Genomic DNA, 14,636 nt, shown 5'->3' with positions numbered 1-14,636 from the left:
GTGTTGATAACTTCCAACCTCCATGTTTCTTTAGTGTCATCAAATCTCTTTCATCTTTTTCATTTCAAGTCACACCAAGTCACATTTTGAAATTGAGCTTTTCTTTCAATGCTCTTGTTCAGTTCACTTCAGTTCAAAGAAAACCATTCAATAACCACATATCTATAGAATACGCGCTATTATTTGTACATTATCAAGCAACGTTATAGTCCAGTTGTCTCAGAGGCTTTCAACACAATTTCCACTTACAAAAAACAGGGAGTTGCAATGAGAAAAAATGGTCAGAAATTGTCTCCAAACCATTTAATTTTGAAAACCGGTCGAATTTGCAAAATTCCATGCCTGTGTACGATAGTTTTTCCGATAACATATTTGGATAGCTCATGTTCGGTCAGTTTTCAATTCCGCTCAAAGAATTAATTACAAAATCCAGTAGCCCACTCACATGAATGAACTTGTTCAAAATTTGAATTTCTGTTATGTTCGTTATAAGGTAGAAGATCTATGAGTACAGGAATTATATTTTTTTATATTTATCTGTGATGTCCAAACATTTACACATTAACCTTAGCGGTTGATTACTTTATTATATATACACTTCTAGTAAATCGCTGCTAGTTCAGCAAAGTTACCGAAAGCACGCTGAATTTGTCAGTTCACGTATATCATTTTCTCCTTACAGGAGCATTGAAATAAAATATTATTTTTAAAAAAGGTTTTTACTATTTCGGCAATCGATTCGGATCGCGAGTGATCAATAAAAACTAGAAGGTAATGGAAATACTTCTTATTTAATTAACTTTTGATCATCATCATCACATTTGATGAAAATACTAACTTAAATTTTATATGGCAAGAATATTTCTTTAATCTATACATAAATTACTTAATATGTATTGTAGTACAGACTTTTTTATATTACAATCTTCATTTTGTTCATTTGGTCACTGTAAAGCTATTTGAAGTTCCACTATATGGTAAAATGGCTCCTATAATAAGTTTATTATGTCCAAAATGCCTCAGTCTGTAGGTGCCGGGTTCAACATCATTAGTTATATCCCATTCTACAGTTGCTTCGCTGGTCCCTTTGAACAAGCACGTTTTCTTCCATTTGAATCTAGAAAAGTTATATATCAGAACATATAAAGAACTACGAGAAAATGTGTCAACTCACCTAGTTTCCCAATTTGCGTCAGTGTAGATGATTTGCCATGTTTTATTGTCGAGTTGTTTCTCTACTGTCAGGAACGTTTTACCTTGTTTGACGTTGTTTCTTGGATGACCAGATATCTATGGAAAAAAAAGTGCTGTGATAGAGTGCTCTCCGAAAAGAGAATTTTAAAAATTCATCGACGACTAATAAACAGGATAAGTGAATAGTTCTCGATCGGTCGATAACTGTTTTAAATTTTGAGCTAGAAGAATGAGGGGTATTTCGAAATTAAAATTTCATGGAGTTGGGTATATTTCATACACTTCATCTCCATGAAATTCTGATTTCGTAATACACCACTTGTCATTATTCATCTGTGATACCTGCTTTTCGATGTAGGTCAATGCTAATGGTTTAAACTTTTAACTAGAAATAATGTCTTGAAAACAGCTAGAAATGATTATATGATTTTTTTATTGAATTCCTGAAAAATTGTCAAGTCTTCTGCAAATCTACGGATCACTCCATAGGTGGTTCGAAGGAAAATTTTGACATATCCTGTAATTTATTGAGGACAATTAATGAATATGAAACTGGAATTTTTAAAAAAGTATCTTCAAAAATTGTCATTAAGTCAATTCATTCAAATGAGATGCCTTAATTTTTTTTATGTTCATTGGATAGCCTAGTGGGTAGTCTTGATTTTTTATAGGGATATTTTAAAACTAAAATTAAAACCACTCATAAACAGTTTCAAAGGTATGAGATTCTTGAATATGTGGCAGCTTCTCATAAAAGCTTTACATAGCAACAATAAACACAGCATTCGGTAGCCTAGACGTTAAGAGGTAGACTCACTCACCGGGATGCGACAAGGTGCCGGGTTCGAGTCCCGGCGGCTCCCGATAATAATAAATTCCCCAAGCGTCTGTGACACAGCACACACAAATATACCAAAGTCACACTGATGAGTCCGGTGTGTGTGCCAGGAACGAAACGCATAAGTAGGCAGAAGTGAAATCCAACAAATATTACAATCGAGAAATTTTACCTGCTTGAATTTTTTCTTGAGTGGTATTCGACATAACTTATTCACGTGAGAATTATTCTGGAAGTAATAACATGTTTGATTTCAATTAATTTTCTGAGTAGTAATTACGATTTTATTAGATAACTATCTGGTAAATATTCCTCATGATTACAGCTGACGGAATCCGATCTGATTCTCATTCTATTTACTGAGAATTTTGATTGGCGGTAGAAATATGATTTCACTGTTCTAGAAAAAAGCGATGCAAAAAGCTACACCAAGCGAATTAGAAAGAGCAAGGGAAATTTTTCTTTGAAACTGATCTGGTTGATCTTCATCGTAAAAGATGACCATCCTCCGAAACTCTCCGGTCGAAAGGGCTTTGTTGATTTCTTTTTTTCTGGTAAAATTTTCACTTTTTATGGTTCGAACTCCCTAGCCATACGAGAATATTCAAAAGTTAAGCCTTGAAATGGATTGATTATTCTAGTATATTCTTCAAAAAAAAAATTCTCAATTCAATTCTGAATTTCATCCCAGAAAATATTTCCGAAAATATCCCTTTCTTGGAGGCTCATTTTAAGAAAGTATGACAAATATATTTATGATGCGATTTACTATTTTCCATTGCCCATATTTATTCCATGAGCTATGCTGAATTTGAGAAATGAAGAAATTTAAGCTCTGGAAATCTAAGTGTTGGTTTGCTGCCTTTCATGTTTTATTGCTATGAAACTTCCATCGCTAAGGGATCTTTATCACGTCTCAAATATGAAAAAAGTTGAATAGTCAATAGAAGTATTAAATAAATATTTCACACTCACAAACTTAGCTGATACTGTTTCCCCAATCTTTACTTCTGAAGGCGGTTGTTGGGTACACTTGCCAAAATGGCTGCCTTTTGGTGGTGCATCGAAGATGACAGGAGGAGTCAACGAGATAAGTTGAGAACGGAAGTCTGGAGGTAGAGGTCCTGGTGCAACCTCTTTTCCCTGGAATATTTTTGATGGTCCCAGATTAAACAATACATTAAATTTTTATTTGAATAAAAAAATCACACAAACTCCACTCGCCACTAGGGAGTGGGTGGTGTATAAGGCCCCTAGAAGTCTTATTGACGATTTCATCAATGATTCTAGAATGAAACCCCGTAATTCACCAATAAAAGCCGCCATCAATATAGGTTGAGTAGCTCTTTTCAAAATATTCATATAATCGCGCTGTTCCTGAGTTGTTGTGAGGAAACAGGTATTAAACCTATGCCTACTCAGATAACACACAAAATTATCGAACTCAAGCTTCAAGAAACCTAAGAGAAATTACGAAATACAACTTGTAATGAAGAGTTAGCTGTTCGTGTTATTCAATTCAACTTGGCTTCAAATGGGAGGAGATAAACGAGAAGCAGGAATAAATTCGTTTGCTGACAATTAGAGAAGGGAAGGCGGCCTTTACAGTATTTGTTCACGAAGCTTCATTCTGAATTAATCCAATGAAAGTTACTATTTTATGACTTCCACATGAGAGAGTAGAATATTTCATATTCGAATACTTCAAATCTGTAAAAAGTAGCTTCACATGTTTCTTTCAATGGTTGTTTGAATCTTAACATTATTTTTCACATCAAGTGTTGCTCATACCAACACTTTTTCAGCGTACTGATGATGACCGAAACACGTGTCTACGTTAAACGCTTTTCCTCGATTTTTTTTGCATTATTTTTTATGTAACACTCGAACATTTGAAGAATCAGTTCAATAACTTTCTTTCTATTGGAAAGGATGGACATGGTGGCCCATAAAGAGTAAAAACGGATAGTTGCCCAAGTGGGATAGATTCTAAATATTCCCAACTAACCTCTCGAACTCACCCCAGTCGCCCTAGACCTCGATTATCCTCGGTTTTTGTGCGGTGAGGACGCGTTTTGTTAGTGTGTGTGAAAATCTTCGAAGCGAACTTCACGAACACGTAAAAGTTTCAAAAGTTAGTATTTGCCGTTGTATAACTTTTGAACATGTAATGAAGTACTCATGAGTGCCGAAACATGTGTCTATAGTTAGCGCTTCTCCTTGAGAAATATGTCCTCAAATCTTATCTTCACTTTTAAACAATTCCCCTTATTGTTCCTTTTATACAGCGTGCCAAAAAACGTAACTCGTCGATAATTCTTGTATGAAGAATTATTGAGGAAAATCCTCGCACCCGTTGATTTTCGATTTCAAAAGCAATTTATACTGCGCTTTTTTGAATTTGATATTTTAAACGCCCTACGTCTCTACTCAATTTTTTCTAATAGGAATATATGGATTTTGATACATCAAATGAAAGGTAATTTGATTACCTATTCAGCGCTGTGGCTGAAAATAGAACTGGTTTTTATTAAAAAATTGGGAAATAATTTACAATTTGTGATTAGAGGGTATCTGCAATCAGATCATTATTCTTTAACTGAATATTACTAAGGGAAATTCACATATCCATGGACTTTTAATTTCAAAAGCAGGTCTTCCTATGCTTTTTTGAATTTACGCTTCACACCCTTTATGCCTACAACATATATTTTTGGCAAAATTCGATTTTATTATTCAACATAGTTGCCTTCAAGGGCGACACAGCGATTATAGCGATCTTCCAACTTTTCGATAGCATTTTTGGAGTAGTATTTGTCTTTCGCTTCAAAATAGGCCTCAGTTCCGGAGATTACTTCTTCATTGGCGCTAAATTCCTTCCAGCGAGCATTCTTTTGAGGTCTGAGAACGAAAAAAAATTGCTGGGGACCAGATCTGGCGAATACGGTGGATGCAGAAGTAATACCAAGCCCAATTCATGCAATTTTGCCATTGTTTTCATTGATTTGTAATACGGCGCATTGTCTTAATGAAACGGCACCTTTGTTTTTCAAATGGGGCGGTTTTTTAACGATGTCATCCTTTAAACGATCCAATCACGCTGTATAAAAATCGCTGTTGATAGTCTGGCCCTTTTGGAGGTAATCAATGAATATTATACCTTGCGTACATCGCGTGCAGTCCACTCAGCTGACTGTCGATTGGACTCCGAAGTGAAATGATGGAGCCATGTTTCATCCATTGTCACATATCGATGCAAAAATGTATTTTTATTCCCCTTAAACAGCTTCAAACACTGCTCAGAATCATTAACACGTTGTTACTTCTAATCGATTGTGAGCACCCATTTTGACAAAAGTTTCTCATGTACAAATGATCGTGAATGATATGATGTACACGTTCAGATGATATCTTCACAATGTCTGCTGTCTCGATCAATTTCATTTTACGGTCATTCAATTTTTTTTTGTGAACTTTTTCGATTTTTTCGTCGGTGACAGCCTCTTTTGGCCGTCCACTGCGTTCGCCGTCTTCGGTGCTCTTTTCACCACGATTAAACTTAGCATACCAATCAATGATGGTTTATTTTCCTGGTGCAGACCTCGGAAACTCTTCATCAATCTAAGGTTTTGCTTCAACTTTATTTTTCTCCCTTCAAAACGCAATATTTTATCAGCATACGAAATTCTTTTTTTTAATCTTTTCGGAATAATAAAAGTAGCTACACTCACAACGCAATATCTCACAAACTAATAGTCGGACATCTGTCTAATTTTGACAAGTATCGTTTGAAGGATGGTACTAACTTAAAATCATATGGATTTAATACTAGCACCGTCATCTGTGCATCAGACCGGGGACTTTTCAATTGGCCTAATATAATTGTCAAATTTAAGAAATTGAGACATAGTTGAATCTCTACATCTATAATAATTGTCCAAATAACAAAAACCGCCTGATTTATTTCTAAGGTGTTTAGAGGAATAAGTTATGTTCGAAGCATACTCACAGTTAACATGGCTCCTGCTAAATCGCTATAGAGGCTTTGGTATATAGCTAAACTGTGTGGTCCATAAATTGTTGATGCCGCTTCGTATCTTTGAATCTGAAAAGTAAAATTAATCAATATTGGATATTCGATCATGAGGTTCAAATTTCTTAAAACTGTCCACAAGTTAAGATACGATCTAACACAGAATTTCATATTCACATTGTTGTTGAAATGTGAAAATTATTATTATTTACCCGTACCACAACCAGGTAAAACCATTTGGTCCATGGGTATCTTTTCCAAAAATGAACTGAGCTATCACGTGGTGGTATTCCCTTTAATAGTATATTCTAAAACAAGTTGCAGAATGGGCTTCTATTCCAACAATAGAATTCCAATATTCGAACGCAAGAGTGTTGGAATTGCCTTCTGCAACGAGTATAAGACGATATTTTCTCCATTTCAGTCAAGTTTTGTGAAATATTGTCGAAATTCAATGAAAAATTCAGATTATATATCCTAGTGACTTTTGTATTGTATCTTGGCAGTTGGTGGGACTGTTACGAAAATTGACAGATTACGGAATTTGGTTATGAATCGTACGTTTCGAATTTTGAAATAATTTAATAATAATTTAATTACGCATTAAATTCGTGAATTAAGTCTGACGACATCGATTGAACACAACTAGAATTAAGAGAATTTGCGAATAATCATTTCACTATATCCAAATTATATCATATTGACAACTTTTGAGGTTTGTTGAAATTTGATTGGATTGGAAGTCAGTATAGACAACCACAAAACGAGAAATATAACTGAAAACAATGCTGTAATGAGTTCATTACAGCCCTGTTTTTAGAACTGTAATTAACTCATTACGATACTGAAATAGAGAATAGTATATTCTAAAACAAGTTGCAGAATGGGCTCCTATTCCAACACGAATGCGAAATTCGAAAATGAGCGACGAAGGAGCGAGTTTTGGAACGCATGAGTGTTGGAATTGCCTTCTGCAACGAGTATAAGACGATATTTTCTCCATTTCAGTCAAGTTTTGTGAAATATTGTCGAAATTCAATGAAAAATTCAGATTATATATCCTAGTGACTTTTGTATTGTATCTTGGCAGTTGGTGTGACTGTTACGAAAATTGACAGATTACGGAATTTGGTTATGAATCGTACGTTTCGAATTTTGAAATAATTTAATAATAATTTAATTACGCATTAAATTCGTGAATTAAGTCTGACGACATCGATTGAACACAACTAGAATTAAGAGAATTTGCGAATAATCATTTCACTATATCCAAATTATATCATATTGACAACTTTTGAGGTTTGTTGAAATTTGATTGGATTGGAAGTCAGTATAGACAACCACAAAACGAGAAATATAACTGAAAACAATGCTGTAATGAGTTCATTACAGCCCTGTTTTTAGAACTGTAATTAACTCATTACGATACTGAAATAGAGAATAGTATATTCTAAAACAAGTTGCAGAATGGGCTCCTATTCCAACACGAATGCGAAATTCGAAAATGAGCGACGAAGGAGCGAGTTTTGGAACGCATGAGTGTTGTAATTGCCTTCTGCAACGAGTATTAGACGATATTTTCTCTATTTCAGTCTAGTTTTGTGAAATATTGTCAAAATTCGATGAAAAATTCAGATTATACATCCTAGTGACATTTGTATTGTACCTTGGCAGTTGGTGTGACTGTTACGAAAATTGACAGATTATGAAATTTAAATTTGAATCCAATTCCAATTTTGAAATAAATTATAATCACGCATTAAATTCGCGAATTATGTCTGATGGAATCGATTTAACACTACCAGAATCAAGAGAATTTTCTAATAAAGTTGCAAATCATTTCACTATATCCAAATTATATTATATTGACAATTTGACGTATGTTGAATTTTAATAGGATTGGAAGTCTGTGTAGACAACCACAGAACGAAAAATATAACTGAAAACAATGCTGTAATGAGTTCATTACAGCACTGTTTTTAGAACTGTAATGAACTCATTACGATACTGAAATAGAGAAACTATATTATATGTTCGTGTGCTTACGTAATTAATGCCTTAATTTGTTCAATAGTTGAAATTTCTTATTTTTTCGATATACATTTATCATTTCGACGTTTCAAAAAAAAAGTAATTCAAATTTTTTTGAAATATCAATATTTTATTTCCAACATGTGAGTAATTTGACCATAATGGAATCATTACATTTTCAATTCGGGAGGTCGTCTTTTTTCTCTTGATAACAATCCATGAAACGTATTTATGGGCGATGAGATGAGATAATGTTGATTACGATATGCACAAAAAATAGGATGTATACCTCGTGGTAAGAGCACATTTCCAAACTTTTTTGCGAAGAAATGCCTTCTACATCAGCTATAATCAGCCGTTCAAATAAATTACTCATTGTCTAAACTACTGTAAATTTAAAATATAATGTCTGATTGGTTAGGTCTCAACTTAAAGTCATTATACTTCGCCCCACAAAATTATTGAACAGTTATTTCATCATTCACGTATTGACTTTTGCAGGTGTACTCGACCTACACACTGTATATACTAATAACGATTTCATTCCTGCTATGGTTGCTCTGAATTCAATTTTGATGTCAATATGTTTGTGAGTTTGTGGTTTCCTCATTCTATAATATCGCCCACTGCAGTTTCTGTTGCTTTTAACGTCTGCTTCAACATCCCCAAGGGCGGATATGAATATGGCGAAATACCTGTATTGCATTATAAGCTGCATAATCCTATTTTGATTTAATTTCAGTGGTGCTATAGATATGCATTCAATATTTGACGGCTATACAGAGTGTACCATGAGTTATCAAGAGCCTAGTAGTGAATGCGGGTTATCCATGTCTTCCAGAAAAGTAGCTTGTTTTGTAACCTAAGACTATTAGTTTCGGAAATACAAGAGGATTCATTGAAATTGGCTTTAAATTCTAATATACATAACTAGGAAATCAGCTGCGCGACATTTTTTAAATTTATGGGTTTTTCCACTGCATACAATTCTCCAAACGTTCCACGTTATTTTTATATTCTCAGGGCAGTACTCAGATTATTGAGTTTTTTACTTTAGACTCCAAAATCTTTATTAATCAGTCCTGTTTCAATTTTTGATTTCTTCATGATAATATTCGATGTAATGAGCTGAAATTTTGAATATTTTAGCTTTCTATCCAACTCTATCAATCTCTTAACACCTTCCTAGTGTTGGAGCACGCTGCGTACCTTATGGGAGCCTTCAGTGCTGTCAAGTTAGCATAGAAATATCCACTGTTAAATTAATCATGGCAGTAAATATCTTGAATATCTTGATTCAGCTTTTTCAATTCATGTAGATATGAATTTTTGAAAATTCTGTCCTTGATTTTTTGCATTCAAAATTGTAGCTAGGAGAATTAATAATGTAACAAATGGTTTCGGAGTAAATTCCACGCTTATATATTCTACAATTTTACGAGAAAGTCCTGGACTGTGGACAAACTGATATTTTATACGAGTTTAATTATTCCAAATTGTCAAAAAGAATTCACATTTTTTTTTCAAAGGTTCATTATCGGAAACAATGAATTAACTGAAATTATCAGTCTACAATTCAATTTATCAAATAGACTAGCTAGTTTGACTGTTCTTGAAAGTTAGACCGACCAAACCTCGGTTTATAGAAAAAAAATTTCACGAATAATCAATACAAAAAAATCTATGTATGCAGTATGCACTAAGAATTCTCAAACAAAAATTGTTATTGGACTTACCTGATATTCTTCGTAAGTAGCGATATAGCTAGTATAGACGTTACTTAGTCCTGTTATTATGACTCTAGTGTTTTTCGGACCACCATTCTGTATAATGCTCTCCTTGATTGAATTTCTCAACCTTCTTCCGGACATCGTTGTGAATTCTCCAGGTACAGCTGCTAATACAATTTGCCCAACCATTACCAACTGAGTAGCTACAATTTCAGGCTGCCATTCATAGGGAAACTTGATCTGAATTGGAAAATATGAAAATTAAAAAAACAACGTTGACCAAACAATTAAACTTCATTTCTGAAGAAGGTTTTCTACTGCACATTTTTTTTTTGAATCCTAGTTGAGGATATTACACCACAAATTGTAACATTAGGTAAATATGAAGGACTTCGATGCAATTCTCTTTTTGCAAAATACGCTTCACTTAACGATCAAAAAGTCTGAAAGCAAAGAATCGAGAACGGGATGATAGCAATACTAATAAATCATTTAATTTTTTTAGATTTTGAATTGGTGCCATGACCATCCCTCTCTCACTCAGTATTCAGTACCCATATGCAATCAACTAAAACTTAAAAAATACACGAAATGCTGAAAAATGCAACTATTGTTGAAACCCATCAAACAAAATTCGCATTATACTTATATTTATCCTTAGTCAGTCAGCCTGCAATTATGACAAGTATGGCTGCCAAGTTCTTCATTTATGTTAAAATTCACCAAGCTCCTCGGAAATCCTTCAAATGAATATCACCGAAAGTTGTTTGATTTTTGGGGCGTCTACTCTGATATTTCAGATGTGATTTTTATTTTCTATGTTCCAATCAGAATGGCCGCCCTCAGATCCGCAAGTGGTGAACAAATAATCCAAACTCAAATATACCCCCTCCCTTCGCACGTTGGAAACTTCCAATAGATCCGTCAGTTCATATTTGGACAAAACTAAAACGGGAATAGTTGAAGAGGTTCAGAATGCTTCATGAGGAATACGACCAAGGGCGTAGATATGGAGGTACTGTGAGTAATTACCTCTCCTAATACTTCCAAAATATAAAATTTCAGAATTCTCGCCAAGACGAAGAACGATAATTTTTCTATAAAAGCCATCTGTGATTTTTGCATTTTTCATAGGTATATTCTCATAACGCAATTTCAATACTGCAGTTGTTGAATCTATGAATAATTTTATTCCCTTCACAGTCATTCATTAAGAGAGGAAATATGATTCTTGTTTCAGGCATAATTTGAAGGAATCCTTTTCACAATTCCAAAAAAATATTTCGTTTCTACTTAAATGGAAACAGAATTAGAGTTGTGATATGAAAAATGCACTAGTGAGACTGAAAATCTATCAGATAAAGCAATGAACAGGTTTGGTCTTGATGTTGTTTCTTAAATAGAAAGGTTTACGAATATGAAGTGGTGATTTTTGGAATTGATATTATGAAAAACACAAGGGCCGAACTATATTAATGATTCAATTTCCCTTTCACAAGAATGTTTTTTTTAGTCATTAGTTTGTATGCATGTTATATAATGTTGTCTCTATTTATTATGATCGCAAATTTTGTTGATGTTTTTAATAAGTTCTTTGCTGTGTAAATAACCATCCCACCTTTATACCTTTATAAGCATTCATTCTGGATAATATGATTGATATGAACCTGATGAAATTTTGTTCGATTAACACCCCCCTACGAAAAAAACAGATCTACGCCCATGACTACGACCTAACGGAAATTGTGTGGAATAGACGCTCTAGACGTTTGTCATTCGATCGAACTCGTGTCAGGACTATGCAGGAATTCCCTCTCAAACGAAAGTCGTTATATTCTTCACCTCAAATAGATTCCTTGATAATGCTTTTAATGGTGCAGGGCCGTCGCTTTCCAAACTGCCACCCTAGGCAGAGAGCTTACATCTTCATCAAACTAATTTGAAGTACTTGAATACAAAGGCAAATCGAAAAATTCAAAATAAGCTACTTATTACTTATTACTAAGTTGCCAACTAGGTTGGCAACCAAAAGTGACTTTTTCTTAAAATGATCCGGAAATCTGGCATTTTCATTTGTATCTCCAATTTAGGAACACCGTGTAATTACCCCAGTATCCCCCTATTTCTATGCTCTTGTTGTGAACTTTGAGTATAGAACAACAATATTTTATATTCTATGGTCTGTCATTATATTCCATTCATTTGATTGAAAATTTGATATGAACTGAATTGTAACTTATTGTGAATGTTTGCAGTGTCTAAAATCAGTATTCTCTTTTTAAACGGCACCAGGCAGATAGCGGAAATTCGAAAAATCTTGAAGAGCGCCACCTTACAGAACTCTGGTAAAGCTGAACACCAAAGCAACAGGTGGATCTCTCAAAAAGTCTGAAACGAAATCGAATCATTGCATACACCAGGTATTCTATGCCTCTTAGAACTACCCCACAGACGCTGCAACTTTGTTGCCAACATTGGGCTCCGCTCATCGAATATCAAACCGATTTGATCTCACACCAACCTAGTTGTCAACTTGGAGTACCAACCAGCAACTAGTCCACAGACGGGCAACTTAGTAGCCTACTTGACAAGTTGGCAACTGGGTTGACGCCTAAGTTGCTCATCTGTGGGCCCCATTAGTTTGCACATACAATACGGAATATGATCACAAAATATTATATGGAAAGTGATATGAAATGAAAAACTCCTTATTTTTCTTATGAAGGATAAGATGGAAATGGTAAAATGGAGTTGTTTCTCCTATATTTCGCATTCCTCTGAGGAATCAACATTCTGATTGGAGAAATGAGAGAAAAATAACTTCTGAAATATTCAGAAGCTGCCCCAAATACGCAATAAAATTCGGCCACGTTTGGAAGAGGGAAGGTCAGAAGCCTGATGTTTTTTAGACTAACATACTCGTAAAAAGTACTTTAAAGGGATTTCTCGATATCTGGTTATTTATGAATAGAAAGCATAATGCTACACCTTTGATAGTTTTTGATGTTAATTAAAGTTTTCGGTATTCTTTTCTGTTGTTCTTCACCGAATCAAATCTCATTCAATACTTTGAATTTCTTCAATAGTATATTCTGAAACAAGTTGCAGAATGGGATAGTAGTAGAATAAAGAGAAATTTCGAATTATGTTGCAAATCATTTCACTTCATCCAACTTATATTACATTGACAATTATTGACGTTTGTTGAAATTTGATAGGATTGGAAGTCAGTATAGACAACTACAAAACGAAAAATATAACTCAAAACGATGCTATAATGAGTTCATTACAGCACTGTTTTTAGAACTGTGATGAACATATTACGATACTGAAATAGAGAAAAGTGATTTTTGTTGATCAAGCTTAAATGACGCCCTTGAACTTTGGCGCTCTAGGCAACCGCCTACCCCCTAGCGACGGCCCTGTAATGATGAATTACCTTGCCCGAATTGATGAGAATTTCTTTTGGACTGTGGCACGCTTTAACGTCTTCGGATGGTGGAAAGATCAAATCTCTTATATAATTCCAGATCGGGTTGTCAGATTTGGTTCCTTGTCGGAAGTCAAACTCCCCTGGTCCATCAGTTGTGCCGGCTGCGAACGCCTGGCCCATAGCCGGAGTACAACCCCTCACCTAAAACAGAGCAACACTTCATAGTCTTATATATCTCAACCCGAGCAGTGTACGTGGAAAACACACCTAACTATCAGGAGAAAGGCATGAGAAATTAAATGTTTTCTTATATGCAACATATAATTAAATTAATTTTGAGTATAGTTAGGCGGGAACCATAGTTTGAATTCATTTTGGGAGTTCGTATATAACAAAAGTGTAAGCAGTTAACCAGAAGACTTAACTGCACGAACTACTACGATTCGGTACAATCGTGTAAAGTATTCAGAATATTCAATATACATGTTCGAAATTAATCAATCAGTACCAGGAATTTTAGTAATGAAAAAAAAAATCAATTTTGATCTTGTTGACGTTTCGGAACAATTTTTTCCTTCATTAATTATATATTAATCATAAACAGAACATTTAACACTCAATATAATATGTACCTCATAATCAACTAATAAAATATGTATAATTAAAACGGTTAGATAGAGTCATAATGAAAAAAGGGTAAAAAACATTGTTGAATTATATTGAACGAATATTCATTTTATGGAAAAATTATTCAAATGAACAATTTCAACACAATGAAGTTTTGATGGAATTGCTCATTCTTCACGGCCAATGCGTAGAAATCTCATTACACATTCTGCATATTCTTATCACAATTTGATCGTATTGGCCACGAAGAATGAAGAATTTTATCAAAAGTTCTATGACATTTCATGGATCTAAATAAATGTAATCCCGCAAGGTTTCTGACTCAGATTAGTTTGCATTAGATAAGTTGAAGTAATCTAAGATTACTTTGAATTTTTTGATTAGTTCAAAAGAACATTACCATTAAAGTTGTTTGTATGTTCTCTATAATTCCTGTTCCGTATCTAGGATGGTTTCGTTTTCGAAATCAAATCTATGTCCTTATCTGTGTGCATGTTGGGTTAGGGCAGTTTTGTTTTTAGCTGTTAACATTCTTGTATCATTCTTATGTTGTTGTAATCTCTCTTTCAAGTATTGTTTTGTTTGACCCACACACACTTTGTTACAATACTGGCAGGGATTCATTTATACAAGGCTGGATTGCATAGTGCGATGTGTCTTTTATGTTTTGTGAATTTTTCGTTATTATCAAGGATATCTCATTTATTGGGCACATAAAAAAAATCATGAAATTTATTTTCTATTTGTCTT

General features: G+C 34.1%; 1 protein-coding gene across 3 annotated transcripts in view; it reads right to left on the bottom strand.

The window, feature by feature from the left end:
- Positions 1 to 772: 772 nt before the first annotated feature.
- LOC123682581 (neutral ceramidase) overlaps positions 773 to 14,636 on the bottom strand; it is a 64,879-nt gene continuing 51,015 nt past the window's right edge. For all 3 annotated transcript variants that reach the window (XM_045621313.1, XM_045621296.1, XM_045621304.1), the window contains exons 9-14: positions 13,266 to 13,460; positions 9,833 to 10,066; positions 6,042 to 6,137; positions 3,008 to 3,175; positions 1,175 to 1,290; positions 773 to 1,117 (exon numbers count right to left, since the gene is read on the bottom strand). In XM_045621313.1, coding sequence (XP_045477269.1) covers positions 937 to 1,117; positions 1,175 to 1,290; positions 3,008 to 3,175; positions 6,042 to 6,137; positions 9,833 to 10,066; positions 13,266 to 13,460 — 990 coding nt within the window. In that variant the 3' untranslated portion in view covers positions 773 to 936. The remainder of the gene's footprint in view (positions 1,118 to 1,174; positions 1,291 to 3,007; positions 3,176 to 6,041; positions 6,138 to 9,832; positions 10,067 to 13,265; positions 13,461 to 14,636) is intronic.

The sequence above is a fragment of the Harmonia axyridis genome, chromosome 1, assembly GCF_914767665.1.
Source record: "Harmonia axyridis chromosome 1, icHarAxyr1.1, whole genome shotgun sequence".
Classification (NCBI taxonomy): Eukaryota; Metazoa; Arthropoda; class Insecta; order Coleoptera; family Coccinellidae; genus Harmonia; species Harmonia axyridis.
Note: the sequence above shows the minus strand (reverse complement) of the source record. Positions and strands in the feature narration are given on the sequence as shown.